General features: G+C 43.5%; 1 protein-coding gene across 1 annotated transcript in view; it reads left to right on the top strand.

Moving 5' to 3' along the window:
* HPS1 (HPS1 biogenesis of lysosomal organelles complex 3 subunit 1) overlaps positions 1-26,405 on the top strand; it is a 314,105-nt gene that overhangs the window by 186,484 nt on the left and 101,216 nt on the right. Inside the window, exon 9 of the mRNA XM_078643558.1 lies at positions 13,170-13,286. Within this exon, the coding sequence (XP_078499684.1) occupies positions 13,170-13,286 (117 nt within the window). The remainder of the gene's footprint in view (positions 1-13,169; positions 13,287-26,405) is intronic.

Here is a 26,405-nt window from a genome sequence, read left to right on the forward strand (position 1 = left end):
CAAGGCTGGAGTACAGGTGTTCCACCCTCTCAGGGCTTGTGAAAATCTCTACCGCACCCCTAAAAGCCTGTCTCAAGGCCGCAGCAAGACTCATTACAGGATCATGGAAATGTGACAACATATAGCCTCACCTGAAGGCACTGAACTGGCTACCCTATGTAGCTCGTATTCACTTAAAGATTGCTTGCATTATTCACAAGGCGCTACACCACAACACTCCACAGTTCCTAGCTCAAAAACTCACACTATCTGGAGGAAACAGACATTCTAGGAGCACAGATGATATACTCCTGAAACCCGCAGGGTTCAACAAAACTAAAACCTCCAAAAGAGCATTTTCAGGAGCGGTGCCAAGAATTTGGAACTCTCTTCCGCCATCCATCAGAAAAATCGCCTCGACGCACCTCTTCAAAAAGGAAGCAAAAGCTTTCCTGATGAGAAAATTCCTCCCATAAAATCCTCATAAACACCATGCCAGCTTCTACTTCTAACCTGTCTACACTCTTCCTCTTATGACATCTGAAGATAAGACTTGCACAAGCTCTAATTAACTCCTTATCGCGGAACGGTGATCTACCCTAGCTTTATCCCCCGAACGTTATGATTTTTTTATGTCTTATTTTGCGTTGTTACTGTTTGTTTTATTGCTATCAAATGTACTTTTCATTCCTTCCTCACTTTGTAAAGCGCTCTGTTACCCTACACTTGGGTCTGGTTTGCGCTATAGAAAACTTTAAGAATAAATAAATAAATAAATCTATATTCCCAGCCGGGGCTGCAGCTATCAGTATATCAGCAAGCAAAGTTTCTCCTCTTGAAGACTCTCTGGTGTATACCTGAAATATAGAGGCGTGTTACAGCAGACAAATGATGGCCGGAATGCTGACAATGCAAACATTTTCCCCCAAGTAAAAAGATCTGGGTTAAATCACAGCCAATGATCTTGAATGATTCTGGTTTACTTTCTTTAGACTTTATAGCAAAACACATTCACAAGTAGAACTTCTTTGTAAGACCAAGCACCCTCAACTCACCTACTCACTGTACACCAAACTGTGATTATCAAAGCTTTTTCAAAAGGCGTGGATTTTCATGTGAATGCTCACTGCTCTTCACATTCCTTAAATTCTCTCTGTGCTAAACGTTTATGAAAAGTTGTTATTCCGTACTAACTAATCTCAAATTTGTAGCAGCTTATATTAAATTGGAAGAACTCTGGATCTGTTAATTTTGGGAATTAATTTGTCAATTTTCCCTTTGCATCCTTCTTATCTATAACATGTTCATCTTTATCTGCTTGAAACACTTTAACTGTTCCCTTGATTTGATGTAAGGCACTCTCCTTCTTTGTGTAGCTCTGCAACCTTTGCAGCCTGCTGTGGTAGCACGGCCGAGCAGTCCAAGGCTTCTCAGGGGAAGGTAGACACAGAGGAGTCAACAGAGGCCCATAGTTTAAAATAAATTCAGCAGCAGTAGTAAATTATTGACCAGTCATATACTTGCTTGTATGAAAGGAGGAGTATTTATATACAAACACAGAGTAACATACAACTTTTACAAACAATAAACATAGTCCCCTGAGGTCAGGGCTCTAGTGTTTTATTGGCAGGTCTCTGAGTACCACTCCCTTCTCACTAGCTTTAGTGGCTATTCCCCACTCACTATAGGCGATATTCAGGTGAAGCACACTAGTACGAGTCTCAGGAGTCCATGCTGACTCTTTAGTAAATTATTATAAAAGTGTTACTTGGGACAGCTAAAGGGTGGGGATAAGGTGCAAGCTCTCCAGGCCAAGATAGAAACCATCATGACCTAGGAGCACTCAAAGACTGAAACATAAGTGAGGGCCTTCTTATGCCTCCAAGGATATTACAGAATGTTTGCAGAGGGATATGGCACCATTGTTTCCCCTTGGCTGAGCTGACTTCGAAGTAGCAGCCAGGGTAGAGATATAGACCAAGGCATCCCATAAAGCATTTGACTCCCTAAAGTAGACAATGTGCACAGCCCCTGTGGTCAAGGCCCCTGAATTTTTCAGGGAATTCATTGTTCAAACTGATGCCTCAGAGAATGGCATAGGAGCAGTACTTTCACAACTTAATAATGAGGGCCAAGACCAACCTATAGTTTTCATCTCTAGGAGGAGGTCACTTGCCAGGGAACAGAGGTGGAATGCTATTGAAAGGGAAGCCTTTGCTGGGGTCTGGGCACTGATGAAGTTGAGACCATACCTATTTGGGACTCCCGTCCAGCCCCTCAGGTGGCTAATACAAATGAGGGGTGAGTATCCAAATTCTTTGAGGTGGGCCATGTCCCTACAGGGAATGGACTTTAGGTTGGAACACCATCATGGGACAGATTATTCAAATGTTGATGGTCTCTAGGTTCTTCACCTTAGTGATGAGAAAACCATGTAGCTCTCCGCACTTCTAGCTAGGAAGGACACATGTTAGACCTGTCAACCTTAGGATGGTCTTCCCACAAAACATTTTGTCTGCTTGCCTCCAATTTTGCTGATCTTATTTTGTTGCTTATAGGACTTTAGGCACTTTACCACTGCTAACCAGTGCTAAACTGCATGTGCTCTCTCAGTGCTAAACTGCATGTGCTCTCCCACTAAACATGGTTTGATTGTCTCATGAACAATTGGCATATTTAATTTACGCATATGTCCCTAGTAAAGTATACTACCTGTGTCCCGGGCCTCTAAAGTAAATGCTACTAGTGGGCCTGCAGCACTGATTGTACCACCCACTTCAGTAGCCCTTGAAAATATGTCTTAGATCTGCCATTACAGGGCCTGAGTGTGCAGTTTACACTGCCATGTCGAGCTGGCACTTAAAAACCCTTGCCAAGCCTTAAACTCCCCTTTTACTACATATACATTACTTCTAAGGTATGCCCTAGGTACCCCATAGAACATGGTGCTGTGTAAGTAAAAAGCATGACATATACTTTTACATTTTACATGTCCTTGTAGTGAAAAACTCCCAAATGTGTTTTTCACAACTGTGAGGCCTACCCCTCCCATTGATTAACATTGGGGATTCCTTGTTACATCTAATACGTGTAGTTCACAATTGGAAGTAGTGAGCTGTCATGTTTGGTACCTATGGAATTGTAATGATAATTCACATCCTCGAATTTGAGCCACTCTGAGCCGAACCATCGCCTTCCTGCTGCGGTCCAACTTTGACGCATTGCCCCTTTGCTTCTCGCACCTCAGCTTCTTCGATGACACAACTAAGGTACTTTGTAGCGGGACCCTGTGCCAGCCCGCGCTCCACTGTGGTTATCCAAAACTTTAGACTTTGTGCCTGTCTAGCGCGACCATATAGCCCCAGTTTGCACTTTCTGCTATTAAGCACTGTAATTCAATATATTCTTTAAAAGATTATAACTCCAATTCTACTTATGGGATTTTTGTCATTTTGGTCTTGCTTTGTTAATGAAATTAAGCTCTATTATTCTAACCAGTATTTATGTTCATATCTTTTTGTGTGGTGTTTTCACAGTTTTACTGTTTGAAGTGTTGCACAAATACTTTACACATAGCCTCTTAATTTAAGCCACCTGTGCTGTGCCAAACTACCAGGGGGTGAGCACAGGTTAGTTTAGGGTGTGTTTGCGACTTTGGTTCCTGCTTGGACAGGGTGCATACCTCTGCCAACCTGAAATCCAATTTCTAACAGTTTTGTCATTAGCAATGTTTTAATTTAGTGATATTGCATTTTACATATTTAATTCATGAAGGTTCTTATAACATGAGTATACTTACACATGCACAGTTAACCTACTTCCTCTAAAGAGTGTGCAGTTTTTCTTGTTATTTAAATGCTATTTTGTATTACACGAGTCCAAGACTATTTCCCTGAGGTTCTTCTTAAACTTCTACATTCTCCCAGTTAATTCCGTTCCCAGTAATGAGAACTTTGTCAGTCAAATAATTCCTTCCTTCCTTCCTTTCTTTCTTAGCTGTTTTAAAAATGGCCCGTTTCCATGTGTCCCAATTTCAAGAAGTATTCTGTAATGTCTCAATTGTCAAACAGAAATGGTTTATCAACGTTCTTTCCAAAATACTTAACTTTGCAAATTCATAAGATGATTTGTGAGATGTATCATGAATTGTTCCGTGCATCTAAAGTTGGAACTAAAGCAGGACAGGATTCTAGCATTTTCAATTAAATCTTTCCCAACTACAATTTTATGTTCTCCGCGTTCTGTGGATCTCAAATGCCAAAGCTTGGAGCTTGTCATGATATCTCAGGAGCAGGGATAATCTGCCTCTCTAACATACATGGGGATAAAACTACCTCAGTGAAAAAGGGTCCAGGGGAGAGAGACCGGAGACGAGCGTGGTCCAAATGCTATTGAGGCTCAGCATGTCCTGGGAATTTACAGGGACTCACTAGACCATCAGGTTTCCAAATCGAAAGCATACAACACAGTAGAAGTAATAAACATGAATCCTCCCTGGGTCCATACTCAATGTGGATACTTATTGACCATGGGTAGTGAACGCCTCTAACTAGGCCCATCGCAACCAGGATACAGCTGTAGAATTGAAAGAATAGAGAGCATCCGTTAAGAGGGACTCTGGTATTGGAGTACTTAGTAACCGTGGCAAAGTGATGAAGAAATGCCAACTGGTTAAATGCACAGGACAGTAGAGGAGGAGGGAATACTGGTAGATCCCTGCCTAAAAGTGAAGTAACTACTCAGGGAACTGAATAAAAGATAAACAAAAAGAACAGGGGGGAATGCCAAACAGGTTCAGACTTAGTCAAAAGAGTGTTGTCAAGCACAGTTTTCCATGATAGTTGTCCTTTTAATTGGTTTTGTCTCTCAAAGATCAGAAGTGAAACCAATAGCTAATGCCACTGGCCTGAGCTTCGCAGATACATCCATAAAGGGCTGTCTTAGTTTCCACCTTCCTGTTCTCCAGAGCCTCCAGGACTGTGTCTGTGCGACTGCTGTAACTTGCTAAGGACCCTTGGAACATGAGGTCCTAGCTGCATCTGATTGTCTTTTAGTAAACTTAACTCCTGGAAAAGTGTGAGCCTGAGATTGATTCTTTACATCAAGGACTTCAACAGCTTTTTAAAGGGCTGATTAAATAGTAAATCCATCTCCACAAACTTTTGTGTTCTGTCATTTGTGCTATTTGTACCCTTTTTAGATCTTTCTTTTTTATTATTCCTAATCTTAAAATCGTAACAACCCCTTCCTTTTGTGTCTCTGCACTCTCTGGGTAATTGTCCTCCTTTTCCATACTTTCAACATAATTCTAGTTATGTTCATTAACCTTTTGTAAAGTAACGTTCATTATTGTGCTCATATTTGATACAATGTAATTGCAGTTTACAAATGTATCCATTGAAACTCAGTCTGAATAAACAAAGTCTATGAAACAATGACCAGAATAAGTGACCACCAGGACACCTAGGGTAGTCCCCACTCGTCATTGCCTGACTTCGAGAAATCCAATGTTTAGTCCACATCCATTTTATTAGTGATTTGCTCCATATCCTCCTCCAAGCTGAAATCTCTGTTCAATGTATACGCTGTCACCAGCCGCACACTAGATCCTGTAATATATGTGTGGGCTGTTATCTTTAACTCCACTCACCACTTTCACCACCCCCATCATTTTACCTCATCCATCCCTAATTGGGTGAAAAAACCTAATGAGAGTCAGTTGGATTATGCAAAATTCCCACAATTTAGCAATTTTGCCACATTAGCACCCTTTATCTTCTCCAAGTTCCCGTGATTGGGATGCTCTTCTAGCACTACAAAAATGTTGCTGATCATCATAAATGTCTTAAGACTTGGTCAACAAGGTCAATAGATAGATAGATAGACAGACAGATGGATAGATAGATAGATAGATAGATTCAGACACAGGAAAGTGAAGTTTGCAGATTTAATTAAGTGCAAGAAATCTCTATGCCCCAACGCATTTTGTCTTTACGCCTCGCTCATGGGTGAGTATGTACACCCCTCATCACCATGCATAACCATAATGAAGTACAAAGAGCTGTCTTCAGGAAAGAGTGCCATCTTGTAATAGAATGAACTTGCAATTGTAAATATCAATTGTAAATATCAATAGAGAAAACAATATATACATATGTATAATCTTGAAGTGTTCCCCTTAGAGAAAAAAATACATAGAAAAACCAAAATGAGATAACATACGAGGCGAAGTAATACTCACTCTAGGGCCACCATTCTGAAACATAATTTGAAGAAGTCTCATAACCTGTATGTAAAAGCTTGAAAGAAGAAATTGAACATATTATCCAGGTCATTGCACTCTAGTGGGCCACATACACCTGCCACTAAAACAAATTGGCCTCAACATACAAAATAGACCTGAAAAACAAACGAAATGTAAAATAGACAGTAGACAATACAGGATCACAAACTCATTTGGTCTTATCTTATCTTATCTTATTCGGGATTTGTTAAGCGCACGGTCACCCAGGGGTTTCATGGCGCTGAGAAACAGATGGTGACTAAAGAGACAGATGGTAACAATGCTCTAACCGTGCGCTTGTTTGAATAGCCAGGTCTTCAGGGCTCTCCTGAATTCTCCTAGCTTAGTGCAGTTCCGAATAGACAGGGGAAAGGAGTTCCACATTTTAGGGGCGAGGTAGGTGAAACAAGATCCACCTAGTCGTTTCTTTTTAAACATGGGCAGCGAGAGAAAGGACAAGTGGGCTGAGCGAAGATCCCGGGTCGGTTCGTATTTATTTATAAGATGATTGACGAACTTGGGGCTTTTGCCGTAGAGGGCTTTGAAGGCTATGCAGCCTACCTTAAAGGTGATCCGTTGGGCTATAGGGAGCCAATGGAGGGAGGCTAGCAGGGGTTTGGCCGACTTCCTGCGATTGCTCTTAAATATTAATCTGGCCGCTTGATTTTGAGCAATCTGCATTCGTTTAACGAGGGCGAGGGGTAGGCCCAAGTAAATGGAGTTGGAAAAGTCCAGTCGTGAAAGGACCAAGGCGATTACCACCTGAATGAGAGCAGAATGAGTCAGCAAATGAGCTATTTTTTTGATCTTTCTTAACTGAAAAAAGCAGGAAGAGATCACTGTTCCGACCTGGGTTTTCAATGAGAGGTCGGAGCAGAGAGTGACCCCGAGGCTTTTCACTGACTGAGAGGGGGAGGGAGGGGTGCCCATCGAGGCTGGCCAGAAGTGGGGGCCCCAGCTTAAAGCGCTGTTACCGGGGAGTACAAGCTCGGTCTTTCCTGGGTTGAGCTTAAGATGGTTTTGGTCCATCCAGCTCTGGATGTGCAGCATGGTGGTTTGGAATTCCTAAGTAGAGTCCGTAGAGTTGAGGGGGAATATCAGCTGTAAATCGTCCGCGTAGTTGTAGATGGTGACTTTTCTGTGTTTCAGAAAGTGCAATAGCGGTTTGAGATATAAGTTGAAAAGGAGGGGGGATAATGAGGAGCCCTGTGGGACACCGCAAGAGGTGGAAAGTTTGGGTGCTATAAAGTTCTCCAGCTTTACTGCCTGGGATCTGTCCGTTAGGAAGGACTTAATCCAGTCAAGGGCTGCGCCGTTGAGGCCGGCTTGTTCGACACGGTGTAATAAGATGGTGTGATCCACCGTGTCGAACGCAGCCGACAGGTCGAGGAGTACGAGGGCTTGGTGAATTCCATTGTCGGCGTTGGTCCTTAGAGTATTCTGGACAGCGAGGATTACCGCCTCGGTGGAGTGTGCCTGGCGGAACCCGGCTTGGTTAGGCTCCAGGTAGTCGGATGTTTCTATAAAATTGGATATGCAGCTGGTAACATGGGCTTCGAGCAGTTTGGCGCCATAAGGGAGAAGGGATATGGGGCGGTAATTGGAGAGATTGGAGGGATCAGCCCCCTGTTTCTTAATAAGAGGGAGTAAAGTAGCGTCTTTAAATGAGGTGGGGACTATTCCTTGTAGTAGGGATGTGTTCAAAAGGGGGAGTATGCCTTGAGGTAGTGTGGTAAAGACTTCCTTCAGTATATGCGGAGGGCAGGGATCATTGGGGGACCCAGATTTTACAAGGTTCATCAGTTCCAGCAATTTGGGTGGATCGATGGAGGGGATTTCCTGGAGTGTGTGTGAGTTACTGCTAATGTCCGGGTTGTCTACCATGACATGGTTAGTATGAATACTATTTTTTATGATGTCGATCTTCTCCTTAAAGAAATCATTGAGCCGGTTGCACATCATTTGGGATGGTGATTGAGAGGAAGAGGTTCTAGAGTCGTTACACAAATCATTTACGACTCTGAAGATTTCTCTCGATTTATTTTGAGCATAAGAGATTTTTTCAGAGAAAAAGGCTGCTTTGGCAGATAGGATAGCGCTCTTGTAATTTGTACGAGCTGTTGTGTATGATGCTCTATCTTCTTGGTGGTAGCCATGCCTCCATTTCCTTTCCAGTTGGCGAAGTTCTAATTTTTGTTTTTTTAGATCGACAGAGAACCACCTGTGGGCGTCCATGCGGCGGGAGCGGGCAAATCTGGTTAAGGGAACATGTTCGTTGCATGCAGATAGAAGCCACTCGGTGTGTGCCTTATCCATATAATTAATATCAGGGGCCGAAGGGGGGCTAGAGTTAGTCAGGGTGGATAGGAAATCTTGGAGGTTTAAAGATCTCCATTTCCTGGCTAACCCTCCCAAGGGCGCATGATTTTTAGGATTGCCTTGAGAGGTAATGGAGAATTTTAGAAGATGGTGGTCAGACCATATGCATGGTAAGGCCGTAGGGCTGGAGGTAGGAATATTATGAGACCAGATGTGGTCCAAAATATGTCCTTTTTCGTGGGTGGGGATCAAGACATGTTGACAGAAGTTTAGATTAGAGAGGAGCTCAAAAAGTTCTGTAGCGTGAGGTCCGGCTTCCAAACTATTATACCAATAGTTTAGATCTCCTATTACCATGACTTTATCGTAGTCAACGACTAAGCCGGCCAATTGCTCAGACAGGGTCCAAGTGGGCATAGCCATTTGTTTATACAGTACTCACAAGACTGATTTGCAAATGGCCATGTCTGAACTGGGGTGGCTTGGTGAGCAAAATAACGATGGGTTAAACCCAGATCTGTGACTAGGGGTTAATGTTTTGCCATTATGCAACATTCCGTCCATCATCTTGTTTGTTTTGCTGTTCACCCTATGTGGGAAGGGTATGCCCAGACGTGGGTCCCGTGCTCACTTTACCACTGGAGTTAAGCTATCCTGGCTGATGAAGGCTGATAGCCAGAAACCGGTCCTAGGATGCTTGATTCCGGTCCAGGAAAGACATGGCTTAGCAGTTCGGGTTGGACTGTTCCCATGAGGCACAGGGTCAAGGCTGATTTGCATATGGCCATATCTGAACTGGGGCTGCTTGGTGTGCAAAATAACGATGGATTAAACCCAGATCTGTGATTGGGGTGAATGTTTTGCCATTGTGCAACATTCCGTCTATCATCTTGTCTGTTTTGCTGTTCACCCTATGTGGGATGGGTATGCCCAGACGTGGGTCCCGTACTCACTACGCCACTGGAGTCAAGCTATCCTGGCTGATGAAGGCTGATAGCCAGAAACTGGTCCTAGGATTCTTGATTCTGGTCCAGTATAGACATGGCTTAGCAGTTTGGGCTGGACTGTTCCCATGAGGTACAGGGTCAAGACTGATTTGCATATGGCTATGTCTGAACTGGGGTGGCTTGATGAGCAAAATAAACTTGGATTAAATCCAGATCTGTGACTGGGGGTGAATGTCTTGCCATTGTGCAACATTCCACCCATCATCTTGTGTGTTTTGCTGTCCACCCTATGTGGGAAGGGTATGCCCATACGTGGGTCCTGTGCTCCCTACGCCACTGGAGTCAAGCTATCCTGGCTGATGTAGGCTGATAGCCAGAAACCGGTCCTAGGATGCTTGATTCCGGTCCAGGAAAGACATGGCTTAGCAGTTCGAGCTGGACTGTTCCCATGAGGCACAGGGTCAAGACTGATTTGCATATGGCCATGTCTGAACTGGGGCGGCTTGGTGAGCAAAATAACGATGGATTGAACCCAGATCTGTGACTGGGGGTTAATGTTTTGCCATTGTGCAACATTTCGTCCATCATCTTGTGTGTTTAGCTGTTCACCCTATGTGGGAAGGGTATGCCCAGACGTGGGTCCCGTGCTCACTGCGCCACTGGAGTCAAGCTATCCTGGCTGATGAAGGCTGATAGACAGAAACCGGTCCTAGGATGCTTGATTCCGGTCCAGGAAAGACATGGCTTAGCAGTTCAGGCTGCACTGTTCCCATGAGGCACAGGGTCAAGACTGATTTGCATATGGCCATGTCTGAACTAGGGTGGCTTGGTGAGCAAAATAACGATGGATTAAACCCAGATCTGTGACTGGGGGTGAATGTTTTGCCATTGTGCAACATTCCGTTCATCATCTTGTGTGTTTTACAGTTGCATGATCTGAGCATAAGATAAGTCTTTTCATACCTTTATTCAGAAGAGGAGAGTGTTCATTGAACATTGTTATCAATCGGATATCTTTATCAGACATATTAGATAAAGGGATTCAATGGACAAGCCATTGCGTTTCTCTTGCATGTCTCTTAAAAAGACTTCTGGTTCACTGCAAATTATTTTATTTCGCAGCAGATCACCATAGGGAATACTCAATTTGAGTCTATAAGGACAGCTACTCTCTGCATGGAGCACACTGTTTCAGCTGTTTCTCCTTGTAGAACAAGCATGTGGTGAGATGGTTATCCACAATAGTGATTCTAATGGTTATTCTAATGTTAAGAAATGTAGTTGCTGCTTATGGTGCTGGTGAGATGTAAGTTATGAGTGTTAGTGTTCAAAATCTGAATAAATTGTTCAGCTATTGATGCCTCACCCTCCCAGATCACAAAGAGCTCATCTATATTTCTCCACCAAGTCACCACATGTTTAGTGCATGTCACATTCTTCATATACCAGACTCGACTTTCCTTAAGATAGGAGAGTTAACGTTATATTTATGGATGCAAAAAGAAATCCTGTATCTAGATGTGCTTTCTAGAAAAGTTTTCAGAGGGGAAATATCGGTCTGCCAGGAGGAATATCCTTATCCTCATGCACATTAGGAAGAAGGTACATTACAGGTAAGATGAGGTGGTAGAATCTCAGAAAATCAAACTGCCATGGCTCAACATACCCCATTCCTTCATTCAGAGGGCATGTCCTTGAATGCGGTGCATATGTGATTTTACAATGGTTTTGGATGAGATGGAATAGCATGTAGAATCCGCGAGTTCAAGATAAGTCTCATTGAGATACATAACCTTGGGTAAGACCACCATATTACAGCCTTTGTCCGTCGAACTGAAGGGCATGATCATTGGGTTGACTGGTAAACTGAGGAAGAGCTGGGATGTTCTCCTTCCATGCCTACAGTTTGCCTACAGGGAGGTCCCACAAAAAGGGGTTGGCTTTAGCCCCTTTGAGCAGTTGTTTGGGCAACCTATAAGAGGGCCATTGTGTCTGGTGAGAGAGTCTTGGGAAAAGCCTCTCAAGGAAGCCAAGGACAATGTGCTGGACTATGTGCTAGGTACAAGATCTCTCATGGCAGAGTACCTGTATGAGGCAAGCAGGAACCTGGAGGCAAGCCAGGAGTTCATGGAGCACTGGTATGACCAAACGGATACTATGCCTGAGTACAATCCAGGACAAATGGTGTGGCTATTGGTGACTGTGGCTCCCAGGGCCCTCCAGAACAAGTGACTGGCCCCTATCCAATCCTACAGAAGAAAGATGTTGTTACCTACCTAGTAGACCGGAACACCCTCATGAACCCCCACAGAGTTCTCATTGTAAATGGGTTTAAACCCCATCAAAACAGTGCAGACATGAGCAAGTAGACGGTCACCTATGAGGGAGGAAAGGAGGAGCCTGAACCAATGCCAGGCCTCCTATCCAACAATGTGTACGATGGGTCAGTGGAGGGAGTAGTACTCTCTCCCTAGTTGACAGACCAGCAGCACAGAGATTCCAAGCAGGTGACGGGGCAGTTTGCTGGTCAGTTTTCTTTGAACCGAGAAATCACTGATTGGTGTATACATGACATTGACAAAGGTGATAACCTACCTGTCAAGAATAAACTGTATAGGTTGCCTGACTATGTCAGACCAAGGCTGAGGTGGACAAGATGCTGTATTTGGGGGTAATAATTGAGCCCTCTGACAGTCCATGGGCCATAAGGCAAAGAATGTCTTAAGTTTCAGCTTATTTATATATTTAAATTAACCTATGCATGTTTGCGTATCATCGCCAGTGTTCCTCGGGCAGAAGAAAGACCCAAATTAAACAACTTAAGTTCAGTCTCATGAGGTGTTCTTTCTGATAAATGAATTGCCGTCAGATCCATGCTAGCCATTAGCCCTTGCCCTTGTTGCCCCTTGTCTCCATTCTCACTGGGCCTGTTCGGTTGCTTCTACCTTCTTTTGGTCTTTTGTCTCCTATGCCTCTTCCTCTTCCACCTCCTTGTCTTCCTCTGCTTCTCTTTGTTTAAGTCTGACCTATGTTTAACAGTCTGAATTCTGCTAAAACATTCTTTTAGTTTTATTTCCCTTGTTTCCCTTATTTTTCCTTCTTTGCACTCATTCTTGGTTCACATGTATCAGACACATCACTTTTGTCCTCTGTGTCACATTTCCCCCTCTATTACAGAATCATGTTTGACATGTGACAGATCTTTCTGTTCTTTCTTACGTAAAGCATCATACTTTTTTTTTTCCAAGTCAAGATGTCCTGACCTGGACTTATAGTCATAAGGTTCCTTACAAATGTTCTCTGTTTTTAGGCTTTGATCTCATATTCCAGTTCATCTTGTTTCTTGTAAATGTTATTCTTTTGTGTTGCTTGCAGCTCAACACATCGATCTCTCCATGTCTTAATGCAGGCCACTCAAGACTCCACAACACATACACCACTGACCACTACCCCACTGATAAGGCACGTACAATGCTGCCATCTCTGTGGCACATAACAAAGGATGGGAAGAGCATAGTCACACCTTCAGAGTCGACAATTATGTTTATCAGCATGCTTCAAATCTGTGCATCGAGTGACTGTGCTGTGATGACTATATGAACCCTCTGTAACACACCTTTCTCTTTTATATTTATCTGCAGCCTTCTGAGGGACTTCATGCTCTTGGTAGACTGAAGATCAGTGATGAGATATCTGTCCCACAACGGGAAGGAGTCCTCAAATCTTCTGGTAATGTTGGAGTGGATATGCAAATTCAGGTAATTTTTTAATGGTCAAAAAAGTCCAACAATAAATCCCAAGAATTATGTTTTCCAGTGGTTTGTTGTGGGGTGATTGAATCATAAAATTCCGGGAATGCCAATGGAATGATGCAAGATTACCTGCAACTATCTAGACTATAGGCAGGGCACTCTGTGCATTTCAGATTCTTTGATTTATCCTTTTTTTTTTATTGAATGTTTCCATTATTTTCTACTTAATTCAAATACTTTCATAAATGTGCTGAAGAATATAACATAGCCAGATATGTGTTTCCAGGATGGCCTGATCAGTGGCACATTTTTACTTGTACCTTTTAGTATGTAAATAATTTACTTTCTGAATAGTGATCTGTAAATGTTAACTCATGGAAAACCTAAAAAGTCTGCCAAGCACAATCCTGATTTTGAAGAACATTAGCTATGCCTGATTCACATAGAGTATATATTTATTTTTCGCCTCATACCAAATGCAAACACTTAACATTTACCAAAGCATTGTACAGTGCATTAAAAAACGGCACATAATTATTAAAGGCAATATATATAAATGTGTTGAACTGCCCCAGGCCCAGCTCATGTATCAATTCAAAAAGGACCTAAAAGCAATCTATTATGAAGGTATTTTGGCTCAAAAGAATAGATTAATGTTTAATTAAATGTAGGTATTATGTCTTGTTATTGTGTAAAATAGATGACAAAGTAATATTTTAACAAGATTGGGAATTGACATATGACTCTAATTTTCATTTTTGTTCACAGTTACTCATGTTAGTGATTTTTTGTGGAACCTCATATATTAATAGCTGCAAAATATACAGCTACCCATGAATAACATCAATATAACCTGGTTGTGACTGTCCTCAGAAGGGGCAATTGTTCAAAATCCTTCAACACCCACAACTGGGCAGTTCAGTAGTATTTGCCTATATCCAAAAATGCTAAGCCTGTCTTTTACCTAGATAGTATGACAGTATTAGTTTACTGATAGTGTAGTTTTGGAAGGATCACAATTTATATTGCCGCAATATTTACCAATTAGGAAATATAATGCATTTTCCTCATACTCCAGTCTGTCATTTCTGTGTATAACCAAGGGCAATTGGCATTGTGTAATGGTTCATGCTCTCTTATTACAAAGACTTTCGGATACTTCACAGCCCCTCCTGCACACTAGAGTTAATCAACAATCCTGCTGGCAATTATTCACCTTAATAAGGAGAATATAGTTAATCATTGTGGGCATGCATTCATTTATTTGGAATTGAGAGACCATAGTGAACTGTTCCACATCCTGCAGCAAAGAAGGTAAAAAGCCCTTGGGGTCACCCAGTTATAGCAAGCCATTGTCTGCAGATGTCTACATTTGTGCTACACCCCACCGTAATGTCTCCATTTGCTATTATATTTGAAGCTGGGGTTAAACCAGCATTGTGAGCAGTGTTGGAATTATAAGCCTTCAGTGCTTTGTGCCTCTTTCCAAATATAACTATAGAGATGAGTTGCCATTCACAAATATCTTACCCTAGTAAGATGCTTAATTCACTACGATCCTACAGCACATGTTCACTCCTAATCCACCCTCAAATAGGACTTTCTTAAGGATGCCCATTCTAATTGCTTAAAGACTTTTTCCGTGTCTAAGGACACTAGCATTGTTGGTATCCTTTTGAACTTGCCCTGGCTTGTAACATTTTAAATCTTTCTGGAGTTGTTACATGCTTGTCTGTGCTGCATAATTCTCACATGGTCTGGGTCCACACGAAAAGAGAGAATTGCTTTCAAAAAGTGGTCAATATTGAAATGAAGATCTTTGCATCTACTTTAATGATTTGGGGTTTTTTCTGCAGTTCAGAGAGCTTATCCAATCGTAGGATAATTGTAATTGTAGGTTCAGAAATTGACTGGGATTAATCTTCCTGAGTTTAGGAATGAGATTTACAATTTCTCTAGTAGCTCTAGTAGTACTCACTCACGCTTTTTCTAAAGGAGGACCATTAGACCATCAGGCCCCATGCCTTGTTTTTGGTGCTCTAATTGTTTTAGAAATGCCCTCTCTTGTTACTGAATGTAAGTCAAGAATATCTCTAATTACTCTTACTTTCTTTGAACTTGCCTTCCTTTATGTGTCTAAGTAACAAACGCAAGGACCTTAGCCCTAATCCTTAACCAAAACAAAGACCCCATTTGTGACACATGTAATGGATTTTATGCAAGCAGGAGATATGCCATTTCCCCTGCAGGGTACAGTAAAACAGTTACAATCTGATCACAACACTGTCCTACGATTCTTACTTGGTTTAAGGGGCAATAGCATCAGCTATTGCAAGCATGGTCTTACCAACACAATATCAGAAAAATGTGTAGCACTAACTGTAGATTTACACATTGTCAAGTCCCCTAGCTGTATCATCCAGTGCAAAATTAGAAAAAATCATTAATTAAAGTTGACCTGGCAATGTATTCAGTGCCCGACGTCTAGGCTGGAATGTAAATGTTATCTATGTAATATATTGTTGTAAATAAATGATGATCTGTGTTTTGAACCCTTTTTCAAAAGCGTTAACAAAACAAACTATTGGGAGGAGCCAAGCTCGCGTCCGAGATGGCCGCGCTTTAGCTCGGCTCCGTCTACTTTCCTGTTCGAAACATAAATCCTGCTTTTCTCCTGCCCCGGGAAGACAATTTCTGCTACGCTGTGGATCTACGGCGATTTCTGGGCACTTACCGTCTGTTCCGGTTGTCTCTGGGTGCCGTGGTTCCGGAACTGTGCCTTCGCTCGCTTCGGGGCCTCCGGAGCGGACTGGCCTGAGTCTCCTCGGTGGCGCCCGGACGGGGTGCTACGCTGTGGCCGGCCCTTCATGGTGCAGTGGGCTCGGCCGATGAGGCGGTTGTGCAGAGAGGCCGGTTGCGGCTTTCTGGCCTGATCAGGCGGTCCTGCGGCATGGGGTGGAGGCGCTGCCTTCCGTTGACGGGGCTGACCGTAAATGTGGCTTGTCCCCCCCTTTGTTCTCCGGTCCGGCCATTTTGAGTGCCTCCGCCCGGACTCGGAGAACGGGGCCGGTGGCATTGGGGGTCCGGCGATCCTCCTTCTTCTGGTGGCCCCCCTTCCTGCTCTGGACGTGCCTCTGCTGGTGGTCGGCTGAATTCCGTTTGCCTTGCTGCGGCCCGGGCAGGGGGTCGAGGATCGCTGCGACCCCGCCGGGCTTCCAAAATGGCGGCCGACCCTGTATTTCTCAGCCAGGCCGAGATGGGCGGCGGTGGTCCACGATGTGGCACAGAAGCCGGATACTGTAAAGGTGTTCCTACACTTGCCGACATCCTCGCCGCCCTGCGCTCCTGGGGTGCTCCTGTGGCCGCACCCGCTGTTAACCTGGAGGAGGCTCGTTTCGCTGGGCCGTTTGAGCCCCCCCTGGCGTGTGCGGATACGTCGCTACTGGGTGCGGCTGGAACTATCCTGGAAATTATGGACCCGGTGGCTGCCGTTTCTGCGGATGTGCGGAGTTCCGCTGCCCTCCATCGTGATGTGTCCTCTCCTGTGCTGTGGGTCGGTGAGCCGGGTCCTGTCTGGGCCGGTCTCGGTGGTTCTTCCTGTTCTTCATCTCCTCGGATGGCCGGGCGTAGATCCTGTGCTGACTCCGCTGGGTCGGCTTTCCTGAGATCATCTTCGGAACTGTGCCTGCATTGTGTACAATGGTTTCTGACTGTTCTGGATCATCCGAGTGGTACACGAAACATCTTCTGCGGATTGAAGTTTGACCTCCCTGTTCTCTGCCTCCTGTTCCTCGTGGTCTGGTTCTTCGTGAGGCGGACTGCTACAGATTTGGAAAGACAAGGACAGGGATGAGACGATCTTGCCTTTGTGGACTGTTGTCTTGTAATGGTTGGATGATCGGCTGGTAACGGTATGAACATGTCGGATTGTTGTCGTATTCCTGGAATGTGTCCTTAGAATCTTTGTCTTCCCGTGGGCACTGATGTTTCGGACGGGGGGGTGGGAGCCTATGATTCTGTTTTATGGCCCTCTCCCGTGTTCTTTCTTCCCTTATTCCTTCTTTTCCCCTTTTTTGTCTTTATGGTTCCATCTTGCTTTAGCTCTTCTATATTTCGGGTTTTGATTAGGGCGACAGGCACGCTGCCGGGGGGTAGGCCATAGCCTTCTGCAGGGGTGCAGGGTGGGCTTGCGGGGTGGGGGGGGGGTCTGTCTTTTCTTTGGGGTTTTTCTCCCCTCATTTTTCTTACTTTTTGGTTCTATGGCTCTTGTGTGTCCTCTTTTTCGGGACGCGGTCTCAGCATGTGTCCCCCTGGGTGGGTTATTTTTTGATGCTTTAGCCGTTTGGTCTTACTGTGACTTTGGCTCACTACGTCATTTTGCTCCGGTTACTACTGGTTCTGGATGCCGATTTGTGGTTTCCGATCTTGTTTGCCATGGGGCGCGTGCTTGAGGTTGCGTTCTTCCTTTCGCCTTTTATCCCCTTCTCCCTCTTTTTCTTTCCTCCTCCCCCCTCTCGTGGGGGGGTTCTTCTTTATTCCCTGGGTTGTGTGACGGAGGGCTTTATTTGATAAGCTTTTTTCAATTATGTTTGCTATGATATGTTCTTGTTGTGGTGGGTGGGCTGAACGGCGGTTGCCACTGTTTTTCTGGCGGGACTCCTATTCTGCCTTTATCGATATGTGTTTGTCATTATTGTGTTATCCTGTATCTTCCAACGCGGCTTGTTCGTGGCCCACCACGGCCCTCCGAGACTTCCTACCTGTTCTTATCCTGTCATTCCCGTTTCTATATTAGAAAATCAACCTTCTCGTATCCTGCCCCTGCTGGTTGCTCTATGGCTTTTAGCCCTTATTTCCTGTATGATTTGTTGTGATATTCTGTGTGCGTTTCGGTGCTGTTGACTATGTTCCTTATTTGTGGTGGCCGGCCCGCTGGGTTGTAGGCCCGTATTTGTGAGCCTTCTCTGTACAATAAAGGTTTTAAATAAAAAAAAAAAACTAAAAAAAAAACTATTAAATTAGATTAACAACATTAACTGTATCTGAAGGACATCCTTTTTTATTGACTTTAAGGAATTGCAACAACTTGCACATCTGATGTGACTACTGTAAGCATTCCGATAAACATATGAGGGATTAAAGATGTTTGAGAGAGCATACGTTGTCAAAAAAGGGATTTAATAAAACAATTGCTTTGATCTATTATATGGCAAGCAATACCCTATTTTGTAAGATCAAAGAGCAACATTTTGTTTTGATGTACTGACTAAGGACATGGAGCCATGTTTCGTTCTAGATGTAAACAAGCTTTTATATTTTGAAATGTATGGTTTTGGTAAGATATGTTACTTCTAATAAATGTGTGTAACTGTTAAAAGATATGATTAGGCAAAATACAGGCAATTTGAGTGAGTGATTAGAGGTAAGCATAGCTAATTATAGAAGTTTCCAGGGAAATTAAAGACCATTTTAGTCCTGACATTTGACTTTGCCTTGAGGCAAATTTTATTTTTAAATATGATGGTGGAGGTGTTGCAATTTTAGCTTTGTTCTACTTTTAATCAGTCATTCACCAATCCATGATTTACCAACCATCGCATCACTGCAAACCATTGCCATGGAAAACAAACCAATGACAGAGTTGTGAGAAACAAAATCTATGTTTACTCTATGTAGATATATCTATGTCGTATGTATAATCTCCATACCTACAATTTTACATCATCACTTATAAATTAGCTCATAGCCTTTAAGATCTCAAGGTCTTTTCTTCAAATATTCTGTGAATGGGGAAATTGAAGGTCTCCTGTTCAGTGTTAGTACCAAGAGATCCATACATTTTTGCAAATCATCTCGGAGGTCACACTGCATGGTCTTCAACTATTGTGGATCCACAACCCGAGATGTGTGCTGAGTCGATGTTAATCCAGATGGTATGATAGCTGAGAACCAGAATCATTTAAACAATTGTTCGTAATATTTATGTTATAGATAGTTGTCAATATGCATATCAAACATAATTGGAAAGCTTGCTGAAAGGAGAGTGCTCTGATATAGGTGGAAGAAACAAGATGAGTGTAAGAACCCATATATCCATCAGCTCTTCTTGAAAGCATAAGTCTCTCAAATGCATAAGCCAATACCAGAAGTTACTTTATTGTACAAGGTGCAAACAGTGATGCAAATGTGTGATTTTGCATATTTATAGACCGATTTAGTACATTTGTATCGTATATTTGGTCATTACACAGCATTTCTCTGCCAGAACTCACCACTCAACATTTACCCCTCTCGCACCATTCAGACCTGGTGGCGCGCCTGGACGATATATCTCTCCAGTTGCACCTTCTCACTGTCGAACTTCATGATCTGAAAGCCTTCTCGATTGAACACCTCCCCCTGAACAGTTCCCTCCTCTCCGGTGCAAAGTTGCACAGAGCACCTGCTAGTGACAGAACTTGCTTTGGTCAGCCTCCCCCTCTCCTTCTCTAAAACCATACTCCTACCTAACGCTCCCTCCCGCCCCAGAAGAGCGAAGGCCTATCACACATCTAATGATATCAATGACTTACTCATTTCTTACTAACTTATCTTAGACACCAACTAGATTACGGAGGGACAAATTCAAGCTATTCACGCTAACCCATACAGAGAACCCCCTCACAACCCTAGAGGCTTAAATATTGAGAGTGAACGTCAGACAGTCTCCTCCCCCTCATACTCCGAACCAACCTAAATGCGTACTACTCGACTGCAGGTCAGCCAGCAAACACACCTCTGACATATTCGACATCATCCAACACAATGAGATAGAAATCATCATCCTCACTGAAACTTGGCTCAATCCCGCTTCCACTCCCTTCCTAGACCTCTTAGTGCCTCCTACCCATGACATAATCCACCTAGAAAGAGCTTTGAAGACGGGTGGGGGCTAGCTTATATGCTTCGCAACACACTATCGGTCTCTATCTCAGAGTCCTCTACGCTATCCTTATGGACAACCTCCCCTTCATCGAGCAATTAATGGAAATCATCTCTGGCAATGTTGATTCCGCTATGGCCCAAATCTTCCTCAGTGATTTCAGCCTTCACTGGTCCAACCTCAATGACCAAGCTGTTACATGCCTCAAATCCTTCTTAAATGATCATGAACTGATTCAACACTTTGACCAGCCAACCCATAATAAAGGAGAAATTCTGGGCATCACTAACTCCAAAGGTCACACCATCACACTGGACACCATTGCCCCATGCGATTGGTCCGATCATCACAGCATCTTCTTTTTTATCAACTTGGAAATCTCTCTGAGGAAGGCTCAACCAACGAAATCGAAGATTTGGAAAAGGGATCTCAGAAATATCAATACAGACGATCTAGCAACCCACTGTATGTCTGCCCTCTCTCCACAAGCTGACATGACTGAGGTACATGCACTCACTAACTTCTACTACTCTACTATCACTAGCATCATGGATTCCATTGCTCCACTCCAACAAAAAAACGCCCCAACTAAAATTTCCAAACCAGGGTTCAATAACAACTTAAACACGGAGCGCCGCCACCTTGGGGCAATTGAACAACCCTGGAAATCGAATCCATCCTCAGACCAACTAATAATTATTAGAACGATAAGGAACTCCTATAACAAACAAATCAAGATCGCTAAGGCCGACTACTTCAGTTCCCAACTTAATCAAGCCTCTAATCGCCCCAAGAAACTTTTTGAGTTGGTGAAACAACAATCGGTGGAAACACCAAACCGCTCGGTCTGAGGTCAACCCACCTTCATGCGATGATCTGGCTGCCTTCTTAACTGAGAAATCCAGACTCATCAATATTGATCTTGACTCCAGAAGGCGCTTTTGCTAGCCGGGGGGGTCTGCGCCTCCCTCGGTCTTATCAGTGAAGTTTGAACCGACCAGCCTGAGCACCAAAAACAATGACTCATGGGGCACCTTCACTCCCCTCAGCGAAAGAGACACCAACAAGATTCAACCCATCTAATATTTTAGCAACCCATTACCACCTTCCATCTTCAAAGAACTGAAAGAGGTCGTCACCCCCATCTGGACAAAGATTGTCAATGTGTCTCTCCCACAAGGTATGATCCCGGATTGCCTAAAAGCTGCTCACGTAGCACCTATCCTAAAAAAGCCTACAGCAGATAGGGCGGAAGTTGTTAAGGTCCGTACTATCTCTAACATCGCCACCCTAGCCACACTCCTAGAAAAATGCGTCCAATCTCAACTCTGTGTCCACATCGAGAATTTTCATCTCCTGGACCAACACCAATCTGGCTTCCAGAGTGGGCACAGCACCAATTCGGCTCTCACTCACATTATGGATGACATTTTAAAAATGCTCAACCCAAATGAATCCTGCCTATTTATACCTACTTGACCTTTCCTCAGTATTTGACACTGTTAATCACGACAACCTCCTATCCATTTTGAAGCAGAGGATGGGTCTTTCTGGTTCGGTGCTGCACTGGTTCTAATCTTCCTCCACCACAGATCCCAAAGAGTGAAGGCAAACCACTCTCTCTCCCAGCCATCACTAGTATCCATGGGGTCCCCCAAGGGTCCGTCCTATCCCCGATACTCTTCAATTTGTTCTTGGAACCTTTAGCTAATGCACTAAATTCCGCATACATTCTCTTCCATATGTATGTGGATGATACGCAACTCTATCTGAAAATCTCTTCCCCGAATAACCTCATATCACTCAACTCTACCCTAATAAATACTCAAAACTGGTTAACTGAGAACCACCTCTTGCTCAACACCTCCAAACAAAATTGCTTCTCATTTCTCCCCTGAATCACATCCCCAGGATAGACCTTCGGATGAACCACCTCACTGCCTTCAACTGGTCCCCCCTCATTGTTGACTCAGCCAAATCTCTAAGACTCACCCTAGACAAGCATCTGATCAGGAAAACTCATATCAGCAATGTGTGTAAGGGAGCTAATCACCTAATGAGTATACTCAGGAATCTCAAACCTTTCCTCCCACAAGCTGACTTCAAGCAAGTGGTCCAAGCTCTTGTTTGCCGAGGCTAGACTATGGCAGTGCTACGCTCTGTGGCCTCTCCAAATATACCTTGGCCCCTCTAAGGGCTTCACTTAATGCGGAGGCCAGACTGGTCATGGGTACCAAAAGAAATTAGCACATCTCCCCAGTCTTAAAATCCCAAAATTGGTTGCCCTATGAAGCAGGAATTCGGCTAAAGGTCTCACAAAGCCCTCCATTTTCAAACCCCCAGTCATCTAGCACAAACGCTAGAATTATCCAGAGTGGGTAGACCTTCTCGTAGTGCTAACTCTCTCCTCCTGAAACCTCAGAACTTTCGCAAAAAGAGAATGTGTCACCGAGCTTTCTTCGGCTCTGCGCCAAAGATCTGGAACTCTCTCCCACCGGAAATACGCATAATCTCTTCCAAGGTTGCCTTCAAATTGGAAGTTAAAAGATTCCTCATGAACAAGTTCCTACCTTAAAAGGGTCTCGGATCGTCTGCTCTAATGCTTTGGACTTGCACCCTAAGTCCTGTGTTTGGTGTTATTCTGATTTACTAGTCACTTGCTCCCCTCCCAGTTTGCTGTTTCCCTGCCCGCTGTCATGCGGGCATGCAAACAGACAAAAGGACAAAAAGATTGCTCTCAAAGACAGGGAGCTGCTGTAGCAGCTCCCTCTCTATGAGAGCAATGCTGGTTCCCGCAGGAGGTGTGGAGCTGCCAGGGACCGCAGCAACTTTTAGGCTCCCCTGAGGTCCTGGGAAAAGACACCAGAAAAAGGCAAAACAAGGGTGGGAAAAGAGGCAAAATAAAGGTGAGACATGAGCAGAATAAAGATCAGCAACAAGCAGAAAGTGGAAAAATAAAGATGAGAAATAGCAGAAAGAGGCAGAATAGAGTTCAGAAACAAGCATAGAAGCATAATAAAGGTCCGAAACGAGCAGAGAGAAGCAGAGTAAAGGTCAGCAACTAGCAGAAAGAGGCAAAATAAAGGTCGACAACGAGCAAAAAGAGGCAAAATAAAGGTGAGAAATGAGCAGAAAGAGGCAGAATGAAGGTCCGCAATGAGCAGAAAGAGGCAAAATAAAAGTGAGAAATTAGCAGAAAGAGACAAAATGAAGATGATGAATGAGAAAGAGGCAGCAACAAGCAGAGAGAAGCAGAATAAAGGTGAAACTAGCAAAAAAAAAGGAAGAATAAAGGTTGGAAACTAGCATAAAGAGGCAAAATAAAGGTGAGAAATGAGCAGAAAGAGGCAGAATAAAGGTGAGAAATGAGCAGAAATAGGCAAAATAAAGTTGACAAAGAGGCAAAATAAAGGTGATAAACGAGCGGAAAGAGGCAGATTAAAGGTCCGCAATGAGCAGAAAGAGGCAGAACAAAGGCAGAGAAATGAGGAGAAAGAGAGAGGCAGAATAAATGTCACCAGGTGAGCAATAGCAAAAAGAAGCAGAATAGAGATTCGAAACAAGCAGAAAGAGGGAGAATAAAGGTCAGAAACTAGCAGAAAGGGGTAGAATAAAGGTCAGCCATGAGCAGAAAGAGGCAAAATAAAGGTGAGAAACAAACAGAAAGAGTCAAAATAAAGGTCAGCATTGAGTAGAAAGGCAAAATAAAAGTGAGAAACTAGCAGAAAGAGGCTAAATGAAGGTGAGAAAGGAGGAGAAAGAGGCAGAATAAAGGTCAGCAACACGCAGAGAGGCAGAATAAAGGTGTGAAACTAGCATGAAAAGAGACAGAATAAAGATCAGAAACGAGCAAAAACAGGCAAAAAAGGTCAGAATCAAGCAGAAACTGGCAACATTTTATAAATAAATAAAGTTGAGAAACAAGCAGGAAGAGGCATAATAAAAGTGAGAAATTAGCAGAAAGAGGCAAATTAAGTGAGATATAAGCAGAAAGAGCCGGAATAAAGGTGAGAAACAAGGAAAAAGAGGAAGAATAACGGTGTGAAATGAGCAGAAAGCAGCAGAATAATGGTCAGCAAAGAGCAGAAAGAAAAATGATAAAGGTGAGAAACCAGCAGAAAGATGCAGAATAGAGGTCAGAAAAAATAGAGCAGAAAGAGGCAGAATAGAAGTTAGAAACAAGAAGCAAGAGGCAAAATATAGGTCAGAAACAAGCAGAAAGAGGCAAAATTAAGGCCAGAGATGAGCAGCAAGTGGCAATCCTGGAGATCAGAATTGAGCAGAAAGATGCAAAATAAACTCAGAAACGAGCAGCAGGAGGCAACATAAAGATCAGAAACCACAAGAAAGAGCAAAATAGAGATCAGAAAAAGGCAAAATAAAGTCAGAAGCAAGCAGAAAGAGGCAAAATAGAGATCAAAAGTGATCAGAAAGAGCCAAATAAAGGCCAGAAACGAGCAGAAAGTAGAAAAAGAAAGGTCAGCAACGAGCACAAAGAGGCAAAATAAAAGTCAGAAGTGAGCAGAAAGTCAGAAAATTAGCAGAAAACGAGCGGAACCTACTCAGGCACTCACATACCCATTCACAGAACAACTCAGATAATCTCACAGCCCCATTCACTCATGCACCCACTCACAGACAAGCTCAGATGTGTACACCAACTCGAAGACACAGACAGACACTCATGCACCCACTTATAGAATCACTCTTACTCTCACCCACTCACAGATCTACTCAAAGACTCATGCTCCTACTCACAGACCCTTTCAGAGACTCTCACACCCACTCACAGTCCCACTCACACTCATGCACCCACTTGCAGCCCACTCATACTCTCTCACACCAACCTACAAACCTACTCATATACCTACAGAGACACTTATAGACTCACTCACTCAGTGTCAAAGGTTTGTGGTTACAGTTAGGAAATAACATTTAAAAAAGCTTACAAATTCACTTAAAAAGCAAATGTTCCAGGGACGTTACAGTTAGAAAATAGAATTTAAACAATCATAGAAATTCACTGAAAAAAAAGGTAACAGGTATGTTATAGTTAGGAAATAGAAGTGAAAGGAAAGAGATTATCTAAATTATCTAGATTATCTAAACTATTTATAAAAAGAATATATTTGTACTAGACTTATATTATTTGTGGAAAAGTAAATTTTGCCATGTTCTGTGTCCCTACGCGTCCTCCATCATATGTTATCTGTGCATGATTAATATGCATATGTATTCCCCATGTTCGATTAAAGACGCAATTACAGTTGTGTCCATCTCTAGTATGCCAGTTTCCAGTTCTCGTGAATACTACGAATATCAGGCCTATGTAAAGTCACGTTGCCACGTTTCTCAGTATGCACGTTATTTCATTGTAAAGTCCCCGTTTCTAGGCCTCAAAAGGGCCCGGACACTAGATTCAGCTCCTGTCTCCTGAGCCTCGCTGAGGAGCGATACAGCCCCCACCTGTATCCTCGACCCTTCACTTACTTCCTGCCTCGCAGTGCCCGGCTCAGCCTGGCTCTGCCTCTGAGTCTGCCAAGAGTATGTTATGATTCTAGTTATCAGTCCAGCCCTCCTTCTCTGCATTCCTAAGCTACTGAATCGCATCAATAGTTTCCGTCATTGTCTAGCCTTTACGTCTCCATGTAAGAGAAATACTGCATTTAATGGTCATTTAATATTCTTCATCACGCACTACATGTAGAATAATGCATGCTCCAGTCTTGGAGTCCGTTAGCCTCTCCCCTCCTGACTCTTAGTTTATATCAACATGTTCTCTAAACATCAGATACTAGATACTGTTTAGGTACATGTCGCCCTGACTCTCCAGACTTCAGTCTCTGCTCCTAGCACAGAGTTCATAGCCCCCAGCTTCTCCTAGTAACACGTCATTGTCAGTTTGCGCGCACCATTAGGTTAGAGGTCCCGGCTCCTTAGGTAGCCCCCTCCATGTCTCCACCTCATTTATGACATATTCTGTTACGTTTGCATCACATGTCTATGTATACGCCCCTGTTACACCCATTTTCACCCTTATCTTTCACGACTGCTATTGACCACACCTACTGCTCCGCCTATCGTATGTATTGTAATGCAACTGTTTTTAGTATATATGTTCGTGTATTGTTATTAAATGTTAGCGCGCTCATCCCAGATCCTGCCCGACAGCTGTCGGGGCCCCCCTGTCAAGCGCTGCCATC

This window comes from Lissotriton helveticus, chromosome 5_1 (assembly GCF_964261635.1).
Source record: "Lissotriton helveticus chromosome 5_1, aLisHel1.1, whole genome shotgun sequence".
Lineage (NCBI taxonomy): Eukaryota > Metazoa > Chordata > Amphibia > Caudata > Salamandridae > Lissotriton > Lissotriton helveticus.